The following is a 15924-nucleotide window of genomic DNA, read 5'->3' on the forward strand; positions in this document are numbered from 1 at the left end:
AACTGAGGCAGAAGAATGGCTAAGTGACCTGGAAGACAGAATGGTGGAATTCATGCTGCGGAACAGACTAAAGAAAAAAGAATGAAAAGAAATGAAGACAGCCTAAGAGGCCTCTGGGACAACATTAAACGCAACAATATTCGCATTATAGGGGTCCCAGAAGGAAAAGAGAGAGAGAAAGGACCAGAGAAAAAATATGAAGAGATTATAGTCGAAAACTTCCCTAACATGGGAAAGGAAATAGCCACTCAAGTCCAGGAAGTGCAGCGAGTCCCATACAGGATAAACTCAAGGAGAAACACGCCAAGACACATAGTAATCAAATTGGCAAAAATTAAAGACAAAGAAAAATTATTGAAAGCAGCAAGGGAAAAACAACAAATAACATACAAGGGAACTCCCATAAGGTTAACAGCTGATTTCTCAGCAGAAACTCTACAAGCCAGAAGGGAGTGGCATGATATACTTAAAGTGATGAAAGGGAAGAACTTACAACCAAGATTACTCTACCTGGCAAGGATCTCATTTAGATTTGATGGAGAAATCAAAAGCTTTACAGACAAGCAAAAGCTAAGAGAATTCAGCACCACGAAACCAGCTCTACAACAAATGCTAAAGGAACTTCTCTAAGTGGGAAACACAAGAGAAGAAAAGGACCTACAAAAACAAACCCAAAACAATTAAGAAAATGGTCATAGGAACATACATATCAATAATTACCTTAAACGTGAATGGATTAAATGCTCCCACCAAAAGACACAGGCTTGCTGAATGGATACAAAAACAAGACCCATATATATGCTGTCTACAAGTGACCCACTTTAGACGTAGGGACACATACAGACAAAGTGAGGGGATGGAAAAGATATTCCATGCAAATGGAAATCAAAAGAAAGCTGGAGTAGCTATAGTCATATCAGATAAAATAGACTTTAAAATAAAGAATGTTACAAGAGACAAGGAAGGATATTACATAATGAACAAGGGATCAATCCAAGAAGAAGATATAACAATTATAAATATATATGCACCCAACATAGGAGCACCTCAATACATAAGGCAACTGCTAACAGCTATAAAAGAGGAAATCGACAGTAACACAATTATAGTGGGGGATTTTAACACCTCACTTACACCAGTGGACAGATCATCCAAAATGAAAATAAATAAGGAAACAGAAGCTTTAAATGACACAATAGACCAGATAGATTTAATTGATATTTATTGGAAACATCCAAAAACAGCAGATTACACTTTCTTCTCAAGTGCACATGGAACATTCTCCAGGATAGATCACATCTTGGGTCACAAATCAAGCCTCAGTAAATTTAAGAAAACTGAAATCATATCAAGCATCTTTTCTGACCACAACGCTATGAGGTTAGAAATGAATTACAGGGAATAAAACATAAAAAACACAAACACATGGAGGCTAAACAATACGTTACTGAATAACCAAGAGATCACTGAAGAAATCAAAGAGGAAATCAAAAAATACCTAGAGACAAATGACAATGAAAACACGACGACCCAAAACCTATGGGATGCAGCAAAAGCAGTTCTAAGAGGGAAGTTTATAGCTATACAAGCCTACCTAAAGAAACAAGAAAAATCTCAAGTAAACAATCTAACCTTACACCTAAAGAAACTAGAGAAAGAAGAACAAACAAAACCTAAAGTTAGCAGAAGGAAAGAAATCAAGACCAGAGCAGAAATAAATGAAACAGAAACAAAGAAAACAATAGCAAAGATCAATAAAACTAAAAGCTGGTTCTTTGAGAAGATAAATAAAATTGATAAGCCATTAGCCAGATTCATCAAGAAAAAGAGGGAGAGGACTCAATTCAATAAAATCAGAAATGAAAAAGGAGAAGTTACAACAGGCACCACAGAAATACAAAGCATCCTAAGAGACTACTACAAGCAACTCTATGCCAATAAAATGGACAACCTGGAAGAAATGGACAAATTCTTAGAAAGGTATAACCTTCCAAGACTGAACCAGGAAGAAACAGAAAATATGAACAGACCAATCACAAGTAATGAAATTGAAACTGTGATTAAGAATCTTCCAACAAACAAAAATCCAGGACCAGATGGCTTCACAGGTGAATTCTATCAAACATTTAGAGAAGAGCTAACACCCATCCTTCTCAAACTCTTCCAAAACATTGCAGAGGAAGGAACACTCCCAAACTCATTCCATGAGGCCACCATCACCCTGATACCAAAACCAGACAAAGATACTACAAAAAAAGAAAATTACAGACCAATATCACTGATGAATATAGACGCAAAAATCCTCAACAAAATACTAGCAAGCAGAATCCAACAAGACATGAAGAGGATCATACACCACGATCAAGTGGGATTTATCCCAGGGATGCAAGGATTCTTCAATATATGCAAATCAATCAATGTGATACACCATATTAACGAATTGAAGAATAAAAACCATATGATCATCTCAGTAGATGCAGAAAAAGCTTTTGACAAAATTCAACACCCATTTATGATAAAAACTCTCCAGAAAGTGGGCATAGAGGGAACCTGCCTCAACACAATAAAGGCCATATACGACAAGCCCACAGCAAACATCATTCTCAACGGTGAAAAACTGAAAGCATTTCCTCTAAGATCAGGAATGAGACAAGGATGTCCACTCTCACCACTATTATTCAACATAGTTTTGGAAGTCCTAGCCACGGCAATCAGAGAAGAAAAAGAAATAAAGGAATACAAATTGGAAAAGAAGAAGTAAAACCGTCAGTGTTTGCAGATGCCATGATACTATACATAGAGAATCCTAAATATGCCACCAGAAAACTACTAGAGCTAATCAGTGCATTTGGTAAAGTTGCAGAATACAAAATTAATGCACAGAAGTCTCTTGTATTCCTATACACTAATGATGAAAAATCTGAAAGTGAAATTAAGGAAACACTCCCATTTACCATTGCAACAAAAAGAATAAAATACCTAGGAATAAACCTACCTAGGGAGACAAAAGACCTGTATGGAGAAAACTGTAAGACACTGATGAAAGTAATTAAAGATGATACCAACAGATGGAGAGATATACCATGTTCCTGGATTGTAAGAATCAATATTGCGAAAATGACTGTACTACCCCAAGCAATCCACAGATTGAATGCAATCCCTATCAAATTACCAATGCCATTTTTTACGGAACTAGAACAAATCATCTTAAAATTTGTATGGAGACACAAAAGACCCTGAATAGCCAAAGCAGTCTTGAGGGAAAAAATGGAGCTGGAGGAATCAGACTCCCTGACTTCAGACTATACTACAAAGCTACAGTAATCAAGACAATATGGTACTGGCACAAAAACAGAAACATAGATCAATGGAACAAGATAGAAAGCCCAGAGATAAACCCACACACCTATGGTCAACTCATCTATGACAAAGGAGGCAAAGATATACAATGGAGAAAAGACAGTCTCTTCAATAAGTGGTGCTGGGAAAACTGGACAGCTACATGTAAAAGAATGAAATTAGAATACTCCCTAACACCATACACAAAAATAAACTCAAAATGGATTAGAGACCTAAATGTAAGACTGGACACCATAAAACTCTTGGAGGAAAACATAGGAAGAACACTCTTTGACATAAATCACAGCAAGATCTTTTTTGATCCATCTCCTACAGTAATGGAAATAAAAACGAATATAAACAAATGGGACTTAATGAAACTTCAAAGCTTTTGCACAGCAAAGGAAACCATAAACAAGAAGAAAAGACAACCCTCACAATGGGAGAAAATATTTGCAAACGAATCAACGGACAAAGGATTAATCTCCAAAATATATAAACAGCTCATTCAGCTCAATATTAAAGAAACAAACAACCCAATCCAAAAATGGGCAGAAGATCTAAATAGACATTTCTCCAAAGAAGACGTACAGACGGCTACGAAGCACATGAAGAGATGCTCAACATCCCTAATTATTAGAGAAATGCAAATCAAAACTACAATGAGGTATCACCTCTCACCAGTTAGAATGGGCATCATCAGAAAATCTACAAACAACAAATGCTGGAGAGGGTGTGGAGAAAAGGGAACCCTCTTGCACTGTTGGTGGGAATGTAAATTGATACAGCTTCTATGGAGAACAATATGGAGGTTCCTTAAAAAACTAAAATTAGAATTACCATATGATCCAGCAATCCCACTACTGGGCACATACCCAGAGAAAACCGTAATTCAAGAAGACACATGCACCCCAATGTTCATTGCAGCTCTATTTACAATAGCCAGGTCATGGAAGCAACCTAAATGCCCATCGAAAGACGAATGGATAAAGAAGATGTGGTACATATATACAATGGAATATTACTCAGCCATAAAAAGGAACGAAATTGAGTCATTTGTTGAGACGTGGATGTATCTAGAGACTGTCATGCAGAGTGAAGTGAGTCAGAAAGAGAAAAACAAATATCGTATATTAATGCATGTATGTGGAACCTAGAAAAACGGTACAGTTGAACCTGGTCGCAGGGCAGAAGTTGAGACACAGATGTAGAGAACAAACGTATGAACACCAATGGGGGAAAATGTGGTGGGGTGGGGATGGTGGTGTGCTGAATTGGGCGATTGGGATTGACATGTATACAGTGATGTGTATAAAATTGATGACTGATTAAAAAAAAAAAAGAAAAAAAAAAGTAAGAAAAGAAAAATCAAACAAACAAACTAACAAAACGGACAGACAGATCCCTAGGACAAATGGTAAAAGCAAAGCTGTACAGGCAAAATCACACAAAGAAGCATACACATACACACAAAAAGAGAAAAAGGAAAAAAAAAAAATATATCATTGCTCCCAAAGTCCACCGCCTCAATGTTGGGTTGATTCGTTGTCTATTCAGGTATTCCACAGATGCAGGGTACATCAAGTTGATTGTGGAGATTTAATCTGCTGCTCCTGAGGCTTTTGGGAGAAATTTCCCTTTCTCTTATTTGTTTGCACAGCTCTTGGGGTTCAGCTTTGGATTTGGCCCCGCCTCTGCGTGTAGGTCGCCTGAGGGCGTCTGTTCCCCGCCCAGACAGGACGGGGTTAAAGGAGCAGCTGATTAGGGGGCTCTGGCTCACTCAGGCTGTGGGGAGGGAGGGGTTCGGAATGCGGGGCGAGCCTGCGGCGGCAGAGGACGGCATGTCGTTTCAACAGCCTGAGGCACGGTGTGCGTTCTCCCGGGGAAGTTGTGTGTGGATCATGGGACCCTGGCAGTGGCGGGCTGCACAGGTTCCCAGGAGGGGAGGTGTGGATAGTGACCTGTTCTTGCACACAGGGTTCTTGGTGGCTGCAGCAGCAGCCTTAGCATCTCATGCCCGTCTCTGGGGTCCGCGCTGATAGCCACGGTGCGCACTGGTATGTGGAGCTCGTTTAGGCGGTGCTCTGAATCCCCTCTCCTCACGAATCCTGAAACAATGGTCTCTTGCCTCTTAGGCAGTTCCAGACTTTTTCCCGGACTCCCTTCCAGCTATCTGTGGCGCACTAGCCCCCTTCAGGCTGTGTTCACGTAGCCAACCGCAGTCCTCTCCCTGGGATCTGACCTCGGAAGCCGGAGCCTCAGCTCCCAGCCCCCAGACGCCCTGGCGGGTGAGCAAACAAGCCTCTGAGGCTAGTGAATGCTGGTCAGCTCTGATCCTTTTTGTGGGAATCTCTCCGCTTTGCCCTCTGCACCTCTGTTGCTGTGCTCTCCTCCGTGGCTCCATAGCTTCCCCCCCCCCCCGCCCACCCCCATCTCTGCCAGTGAAGGGGCTTCCTACTGTGTGGAAACTTTTCCTCCTTCACATCTCCCTCCCAGAGGTGCAGGTCTTGTCCCTATTCTTTTGTCTCTTGTTTTTCCTTTTTTCTTTCGCCCTACCCAGGTACGTGGGGACGTCTGAGGTCTTCTGCCAGCATTCAGTAGGTGTTCTGTAGGAGTTGTTCCACATGTAGATGTATTTTTGATGTATTTGTGGGGAGGAAGGTGATCTCCACGTCTTACTCCTCTGCCATCTTGAAGGTCTCTATTTCCACTCTAATCTTTATTATTTCCTTCTTTCTCTTAACATTGGGTTTTGTTTTTCTTTTTCCAGTTCCTTTAGGTGTAAGGTTAGATTGTTTATTTGAGATTTTTCTTGTTTCTTGAATTTCCCTCTTAGAACTATTTTTGCTGTCTCCCATAGATTTTGGAATATTATGTTTCCATTTTCAGGATCTTAAGGTATATTTTTTTAATATAAATTTATTTTTATTTATTTATTTTTGGCTGCATTGGGTCTTCGTTGCTGTGTGCAGGCTTTCTCTAGTTGTGGCGAGCAGGGGTTGCTCAGCAGTTGTAGCGCAGGGGCTTAGCTGCTCCGCAGCATGTGGGATCTTCCCGGGCCAGGGCTCGAACCCGTGTCCCCCGCATTGGCAGGCAGATTCTTAACCACTGCACCACGAGGGAAGTCCCCTTAAGGTATTTTTTGACTTCCTCTTTGATTTCTTCATTGACCCATTGGTTGCTTAGTAGCATTTGTTTAGCTTCCACATGTTTAGTATTTTTTGTGGTTTTTTCTTGTAGTTGATTTCAAGTCTTATAGCACTGTGGTTGGAAAAGAGGCTTGATATGACTTCAGTGTTTTTAAGTTTACTGAGACTTGTTTTGTGGCATAGCACGTGATCTGTCCTGGAGAATGTTTCATGTGCAGTTGAAGAGAGTGCACAGTTTCTGCAGCTTTTGGATGGAACATTCTTAAAAACATAGTTACAGGTGAGAGAAAATCAGAATACAACAGTGATGCATCAGACTAATAGGCTGATGTAAAGTACAGTGTTATCAGTTTACATTTTGAGGTGAATATGTTCTACTTTTAGCCTGGATCTTTTGCTGCCTTAAAAAATAAAACTAGGGCTTCCCTGGTGGCGCAGTGGTTGAGAATCTGCCTGCCGATGCAGAGGACACGGGTTCGAGCCCTGGTCTGGGAAGATCCCACATGCAACGGAGCGACTAGGCCTGTGAGCCACAACTACTGAGCCTGCGCGTCTGGAGCCTGTGCTCCGCAACGGGAGAGGCCGCGACAGTGAGAGGCCCGCGCACCGCGATGAAGAGTGGCCCCCGCTCGCCGCAACTGGAGAAAGCCCTCGCACAGAAACGAAGACCCAACGCAGCCATAAATAAATAAATAAATAAAATTTAAAAAAATTAAAAAAAATAAAACTAGTTGTGTTAAATACTGTAATAGGTAACATGTATTCATACAGAAAGCTGAGAGAGAGCTTGATTTAAGTGTACTTGTGATGTATTTTGTATTAAGAACAGTGAAAATATGGAAATCATCTGTCAGCGTAGAAGTGTGTAATATGCAGCAGTACTAACTGAAAATATTTGTAGATTAAGAAAATTAACTTTAGTGCTTAGATGAGATGATGAGCGTTTAAGGCTTATAGTTTTAACACTGTAGCACTTATGAAAATAACAGGAATAAAATGTGGTGCATCCATACAGTGGAATATTTTTCAGTGCTAAAAAGCAGTGATGTATCAAGTGATGAAAACACATGGAAAAACCTCAAAAAGGTATTACAGAGTAAAAGAAGCCAATCTGAAAAAGGCAAAACTATAGAGACAGTAAAAGATAAGTGTTGCCATGGTTAAAATGGACAGTGGGAGGGGGCGAGGGAGGGAGGGAGGGATGAATAGGTGGCGAACAGAGGATTTTTAAGGCAATGAAACTACTCTGTATGAAACTGTAATTGTGGATACATGTCATTATGTATGTGTCCAAATCTATAGAATATTCAACACAAAGAGTTAATCCTGATGTAAACTTTAGTGTTTGGGTGATTATGATGTGTCAGTGTAGGTTTATTGACTGTAATATATGTACCACACTGGTGTGGGATGTAGATAGTGGGGGAAGATGTGGGTGTGTGGTGGCAGGGGTATATGGAAACTGTACTTTCAGTTTTTCTGTGAACCTTAAACTGCTCTAAAAAATAAAATCTATTGAAAAAAATAAGAGAGTCAGGGGCAGGTCACATGTAACCATATGTGGTTTGCATGTGTTAAATGCCCTTTCTTGTATGATACAGGCTTGCTAAGAAATAATACAGATACAGATAATTTATATGAGATTAGTAAATACAATGTGAAATGGTTGATTAGCGAATGGGTTGATAGTTTATCAAATTTATTTTTGAGGTGAAAGTAAGACTATGATGCCAAATGGAAATAAGTAGAACGTTAAGTCTAATGGGTTAAAAAGCTGTGAATGGAGGGTTAAGGAATTATCGATAGAAATAATACAAAATGCTTAAGGGGACAGAGTGATTAATAGAAATTTAAGAAATTTTTGTAGATAAACATAAGCCAGTTTGAACAATGATCATGTTCATTTAGGTAAATGGTAGGAGATTTCTGGCAATTAGTGGTATTTTGGGGCTTTATGTCTCCTTTCCCACATTCTTACGATTAAGTAGTACATTACAACAAAGCTACACAAACCAACGTCGGTTAGCAAGCTGCCATAAAGTCAGTCAGGACCTGTTTCTATGAGCTACAAGCTCAGCTGTCTGTCCCAAGTCAATTGATAAACATTATGTATAAAAGCTTCTCTCAAAGGTTGTCTTAATGATATTTGTCAATAGTTCTTGTAGGGCTGCCATAACAAAAGACCACAGACTGGGTGGCTTAAATTACAGAAATTAATTTTCTCACAGTTCTAAAGGCTGGAAAGTGCTGGCAGGTTTGGTTTCTTCTGAGACCGCTCTCCCTGGCTTGCAGGTAGCCGCCTTCTCTCTGTGTTCTCACAGAACCTTTTCTCTGTGCATGTTTGGGGAGAAAGAGCTCTGTTATCATTTCCTTTTCTTAAAAAAAGATACCAGTCCTATTGAGTTAGGACCCCATCTTTATGATCTCATCTAACCTTAATTACCTTTTTATTTTATTTTTATTTATTTATTTTTTTGGCTGTGCCACGCAGCTTGCAGGATCTTAGTTCCCCGACCAGGAATTGCACCCAGGCTCCAGCAGTGAAAGCTCCGAGTCCTAACCCTGGACCACCAGGGAATTCCCCTTAATTACCTTTTGAAAGCCCTGTTTACAAACATAGTTACATTGGTTAGGGGTTCAACATATGAATTTGGGTTGGACACAGTTCAGCCTGTAACAGTTGGGTGGGGAGACAAGAATTCTCCATGGGAACAAAAGCCGTGTGGCTTGACACATCCAATCCTGAAGGGTCTTGTAGGCCAGAGTAAGGACTCTCTCCCTCACTCCTTCCTTTCTTTCTTTCTGTCACGGGAAGCTGTTGAAGGGTTTTGAGCAGTCAGTCACTGTCTGACTCCAGCCAGGTTACCATTTAAACACAGGGGAGCAGAGACTAGAGCAGAAACACTAGTCAGGAGATAATTGTAATAATCCAGGCAAGAGATGATGTCTTATATCAAGGTGGGAGTGATAGAAGTAGTAAAAAGTTGTCAGATTCTAGATTTATTTTGAAGGTAAACTGGACAGAATTTGCTGATGGATTGCAGTGTGGGAAAAGAGAAGAGCAAAAGGATAGTTGCAAGATTTTTGCCTGAATAAGAAGATTACGGTAAAGAGCAGGTTTGGGAGAGAAAATCAGTTCGTTTTGACTTTGTAGACATCTTAGTGACATTATACTATGCATTGTTTTATATTTTTAAATTTCAGATATAGCAGTAATATTCAACATCCTTCCATTAAGTTCTAGGCACCATCTCATGTCAGCATTTATGATAATACTGCATTCATTTTAACAGTACCTTTAATTGTTGTATTTGAAAGACAGGTGTGTGAGGTCCTGTTCTACGCCCTTTTCAAATGAATAGTAACAATGGGTCAAAGGATATACACATTGCTTATTTTAATACATATCACCAACGTGACCTTCAAAAGAGTAATTCCAATTTATCCTCCAATGATGGCAATCATTTTTTCTTTCTTTCTTTCTTTTTTTAAAAAAATTATTTGTTTATTTTTTGGCTGCTTTGGGTCTTTGTTGCTGCACTCAGGCTTTCTCTAGTTGCGGCGAGCTGGAGCTACTCTTTGTTGCAGTGTGCAGGCTTCTCGTTGCGCTGGCTTCTCTTGTTGTGGAGCACGGGCTCTAGGTGCACAGGCTTCAGTAGTTGTAGCACGCGGGCTTAGCACTTGTGGCTCGCGGGCTCTAGAGTGCAGGCTCAGTAGTTGTGGCACACGGGCTTAGTTGCTCTGTGGCATGTGGGATCTTCCCGGACCAGGGCTTGAACCCGTGTCCCCTGCATTGGCAGGCGGATTCTTAACCACTGCGCCACCAGGGAAGCCCTATTTCTTTTTATAATTCTCCAATCTGGTAACATTTTTTGCTCATCTCCCCATACATTTTAATGATGAATCAATACAGCTTATTTGTTATGGTTCTGAATAGTCTGTTTAAATCCTGCGCTATATGTTGAATTTATAGGAGTTGTTGGAGAACATAAAGAATGATGAGTATTCAAGCCAAGGAAAGTGCTTGTGTGAATGGGTACACATTATGTTTGGACTGGGGTGGGGTTGGGCTGTATACACAGTAAATTCATCAGGTCATAACTCCTCCCCAAAGGTAAGCACTATCCTGACTTCTAACACGTTAGATTAGTTTTAGATTAGTTATGTATGTATTTGAACTTTGTATTCTTTTGCTTCTGCTTCTTTTCCTCAATATCCTGTTTGTGAGATTTGTCCATGATGTTGTGTACAGCAATAATTTCCTCATTCTCATTATTGTATAGCATTCCAGTACATGAATATTTATCCTTTTTGCTGTTGGTGGATATTTGGGTTGATTCCAGGTTGGGGCACAAATAGTGCTGCTTTGAGCATTGTCTTAAATGCCTTTTGGTGGACACATAGACATATTTCATAGTAATGAACTTGTTTTGTCATAAGGTTGACAAATATTAACTTTATTAAATCTTGCCAGTTTTCAAATTGGGTGTCCCAATTTATACCCCCACCAGCAGTGTATAAAAGTTCCTTACCAGAACTTGTTCCTTACCAACACTGTTTTTCATTTTAGCTATTCTGACAGGTATGTAGTGGTGTTGCATTTTGTTTTTTTACTTTTTTGTTTGTTTGTTTGTTTTTTTGCCACACCACCTGGCTTATGGGATCTTAGTTCCCCGACCAGGGATCAAACTTGGGCCCTCGGCAGTGAGAGCGCAGAGTTCTAACCATTGGACCACCTGGGAATTCCCACATTTTGGTTTTAATATGCATTTCATCATGATTAATAAAGTTGGGTACATATTTTACTTGGCAGTTTGATACCTTTGAGTTGTAGTATCCATGATTAGGTTCTTTCCAGACAGAGGGGGTTTTATTTCAAGTAATAAAGGAGTACCCTCTATACTTTTTTTCCCCAAAGTGAAATTTTAAAGTAGACTCCAATATATAAAACAAATTAAAAGGAGTATTTCTTGAGAGACAGAATACCATGGTAATTAAAAGCTGATTCTGGATCTAGTCTCTTCCATTAGGAATTGTAGTTTTGCCATTTACTAACTTTGTGAATTTGGGCAAGTTACTTAACCCCTATTTACTTCAGTTTCCTTATCTCTAAAATGAAATGTATTAAACTTTCATCATAAGGTTAATGTCAGGCTCAAGTTAGTTAATATAAAGTACGTAGGACAGTGCATGTTACATAACAAGTACTATATAATGTTAGCTGTTAGTAGTAGTGGTGGTGATGGTGATATAAATTTATCTTATGAATTTATACCAAGTTAGTTGACAAGAGTAATGGGGCTCTACTGTTGAGCACAAATTTGAAATTGAGGGTTATGGATGATAGTTGCAATTTTATTTTAGTCTCAGCCTCTAATTTTTTGTTTTGGTTGCACAATACCAGGAAAATTCTGATTCACACAGATGAGCAATTAAAAATACTTATGGTTCACCCAGTAGTTTTAGGATTATGCTTTTAGATTAATATAATTGGTAAGTTGCTTGGATTTTCTGTCTTTAAATAAAAATCACAGAAACTGCACTAAAATTTATTATGGTTTCAGTATCTGTTGTGTTATCACAAAACAGCTGCCTTATAGGTTTGCTTTTTATTGCTTTCAGCCACAAGATAAGATGAGCAGCACATGTCCTCAAGCCTTGCCTGGCACGATAAAGTGTGACTCTATGGATACTGTAGTGTATTTACTCACTGTTGCAAATTTAATGAGCCAACACATAGGCTTGATTAGAAACAAATCAAAAGTCAGAGCTACAGATTTCCTAATTAATGGCATATTTTCAATATATTCAAACAAAGCTACACAAACCAAAAATGAGTTTACCAGGCAGCACAAGTTATGTGATATATGGTGTCTGGTGTGTTAATATTAGGCATATGAAAACATTCATGCGTGTGCTGTTATAGTTCATAGTAGTTACTTCTACAGCCAGCTGACAGTCACTGGCTGTCATTTACAAACAGCCTTGCATGTTTGTAGCTAGCTGACCCTTATACCAAGAGACCATTTCCAACTGCTCTCATGCTTTCAGACAGACTTAAATGAGTATCTTGACAAGCTCCTTTAGCGCCAGCTTTACTTCTCCCCAGCAGACTGTCACCCACTGCTCCTTAGCCAGTATGGGCTCCTCCAGGCTGGCTGGTCTCCCCTCTTCATTGCCACCTCCACTGTTTTGTGTTCCTTTCTCTGTGATAACAGTGCCTGCCTGCTCTACTGTCATCACTATCTATCTTGGGTACTGTAATTTCTTCGTGGTCCTGCTTGGATTCCATCTTCTCTCAAAATCATTCCTCTCTGATACCATTCTTTCCTGTGAAATCCTGTTCTGACATTCTGTATCTCAGGATCTTAAAACTTTTTTAAAGTATCAAAGTTGTGCTCCATGAGCCACGTAGTGGCTCACACAAACTCCATCAGCAGAGGGAGCTAAATAAAAGAAGATGAGTCCCTGAAATTAAGACCTGAAGTAGAGAAAGTACTTATAAATAGTGACATGTTCACATACTGCTCAGTAGTGAAAAAGAGCTGGAATAATATCAGAAATCAATGATTTGGACCCTAGTCCCAGGTTAAAACTTCTATGAGGAGATTTGTAAAGTGTTTTTCCAAGAGGTAATTCTATATCATGTTAAAAACCTACTTAGATGGGGATGACCTGATAAACATATACATATTAGGAGAAGCAATCGGATGTTTAGTTTTTTAAAAAATTCTGTTTATTCCCTCTCCAAAAGTTTCATTAAGGATGATGAAATGAGATCACTAGCTTTGTGAAGAATTTCATATGGAGCGATGAGTCCTGAAGTTATCAAGGATTACGGATAACCCATTCCAAGTTTTAAAGATAGAATTTTCAAGTAAATTTCTTATATTTTGTTTTGATTAAGTGTATGTATCTTAATTTCAGTTAGCAGACTTGAAGAAAGAGAAGCAGAACTGAAGAAGGAATATAATGCATTACATCAAAGACACACAGAGGTGGGTTTCTAGGTTGTTCTTACCATGCTAATATTGAGATAAAGAAATTAACCTTAGAAAATGTGTCTTAATTTCTCTTTGAAAATCAGCTAGTATAATCCTTGGGGATTATTTTGAGAAGACTTTAAATTTCATGTAGCATGTACTTAGTTACCAAATGTTGACTTTTAATGTCCTTTATCTGGCATTAACTTTTCATGTGGTGAATTAGTGTGCCACAGAATAATGTAATTATTAAGGCAGTTCCAATACTTGTGTCTTTGGCTGGTTAAGTAAAAACTTAATGTGTGCATAATAAAAAGTATACGTGATACTAATATGAGAGAATTGATATAATTTGTTTTGTTACCTGTTGGGAAATGATGGATTGGTAAATTATTGGTCAGGGTCTCTACATTTATAATACAGTATAAAGGACATATTTGCATCAAGCTCATAACAAATAACAAACAAATTATAATGTCTTAAAATGACTCTAAAACAGGTTTTCTGCATGAAATTTCAGTATTTTAGATGAACTCTAGCACATAATCTCTTCAAAGCAATTTAGAAAATGTACTTGAGGGTTTTTTAACCTTCTTTTTATGATTCTCTGTCAGCCTCTTATATATTTCCTTTGCTTCTTTCTATCTCCTTAATGTGAAAATTGTTTCTGTGTATCATGGTCATTCTGGGGTTCACATACCTAAATAAATAGAATTTTCATAGATGCATGCACTGTTACCTGAAAAAAATAATTGCTCTCTTTCCCTTTCTAGTCCTGTCTTTCCCATGATACAGATGGTTCCAGTCTTCAGCTTCCATTTTCCTTTCACTAGTTTGGGCGATCTCTTATCCTGCCTCTGGTAGGGACCTATATTGTTGCTTTTAAGGAATGTAAAACCCCACTGCACTCAGTTTCATTTGCTTTGGAGAGTAGTGTGCTTAACACTTTCTTGGGGAGGTGTTGGAATTTCTTCCTGACATGTGAGGTTTGATTATTACTGTTTTAACTTACATAACCACACACTAAGCATGAAGTGTCACAGAATTGATATTTAGTGGTGGAGGAAAAAGATTGGCCACAGAGGGCTGGAACCATAGAGCTCTTGGAAAACAGGAACAGCTTACACAGCAGCCTTTTCAGTATGTAAAAAATAACCACATTTTAATAAGACGGTATTTGGTAGATATTAAGACTGTTAAAGAACAATCGATTGTTAAAGGTCTGTTGTTGGTTCTTTTCACACCATTCAATTCAGTGCCTGAACAATGCCCTGTACTGGTAGTGCTTATCAATGCTGATAATTATAAGCATGTTTGGGGGAATAGGTTTATGTGCCATAAGTAGTTGATAGTGATGAATAATGAATAGTCATTTTGTTTTTTCATTGAAGTTTTAACCTTTGTAATAGTTGAGGATTGTTAAATTGAAATATGTATAAAATATGCGGTCTAGAAAAAAAATCATTGTAAAGTGAAATTTCATATTTTCTCTCATATACGTATTTAGCAAAAGTGAAGATGTGTTCCAGCAGAAAAAGCAATCTGACATCTTAATTTCAAATGAAAAGATATAATAATTTTTCTATTTCTGTTCCTTCAGAGAAGGACAGCCCAGGAAGAAGAAAAGATCTCAGGAAAACCCTAAATACCAAGGCAGAGATTTGGGTCTCGCTAGTAACCAAGGCAGATCTCACATGCAGCTTTTCATAGGGTCCCCACCCTTAGTCATAAGCAGCTTCTATCCTCTGCCCTGGTAGGCTCTCTGTATTTCGTTCTGCCTCAAGGAAGGTTTATATAACACAGATATGGCTGCTTTAAAATGTGGGTCTTTTCTCTTCTAGCCCACATTTTTCTGTGTTTATACAGCTGTACTAGAAATACAATTCAATTAGCAATTATAAATAGCTATCCAATGCTAAAGAACTAGGTGTCCTTTAAAGGTAAATTCTGAAAACCTTCAGGGAAAGGAAGTCTGAAGGATTTAACCTTAATCTTTCCACTGTTACTTCTAACTAAGGTAACCTTTGTTATAGGCTACAAAAAAGTTGTTTAAAAGCACTTTTATCAAAAGCATTGTTTGCTGCTTAAGGGAAATCTCTGGCTCTTTTTGTAATGTGAATAACTGTTCTCTAATTAATTTCAAAATTTTATACACATTACTGAATTTGCTTGAAAGAAGACGTACCTTGAAGAGGGCATTGGAGGAGATATACATACTCTTATATTTAACACTAAAAACTTGAACCCCGGTCTTACATCAGGGACTGTTTAAATGCATTTTCATCTCGTCCTCTGAGTAAATTCTTATCATCCACCCCCATTTTACAGAGTGAAGCTTAGAAAGAGAAGATGGAGTGATTTGTCCCAAATGCCATGCTAGTATGTGACTGGATTTGAACCTGGGTCTGTCTGATTCCCTTGCCTGAATTTTCAATAATGCTTTTAGGTTATGA

The 15924-nt window shown here is 38.6% G+C and overlaps 1 protein-coding gene across 4 annotated transcripts in view; it reads left to right on the plus strand.

Moving 5' to 3' along the window:
• Positions 1-15924, plus strand: part of SPAG9 (sperm associated antigen 9) — a 155284-nt gene that overhangs the window by 65726 nt on the left and 73634 nt on the right. For all 4 annotated transcript variants that reach the window (XM_082440298.1, XM_082440299.1, XM_082440300.1 and 1 more), the window contains exon 3: positions 13416-13486. In XM_082440298.1, the coding sequence (XP_082296424.1) occupies positions 13416-13486 (71 nt within the window). The remainder of the gene's footprint in view (positions 1-13415; positions 13487-15924) is intronic.

The sequence above is a fragment of the Balaenoptera physalus genome, assembly GCF_965194825.1.
Source record: "Balaenoptera physalus genome assembly, chromosome: 20".
NCBI classification, from domain to species: Eukaryota; Metazoa; Chordata; class Mammalia; order Artiodactyla; family Balaenopteridae; genus Balaenoptera; species Balaenoptera physalus.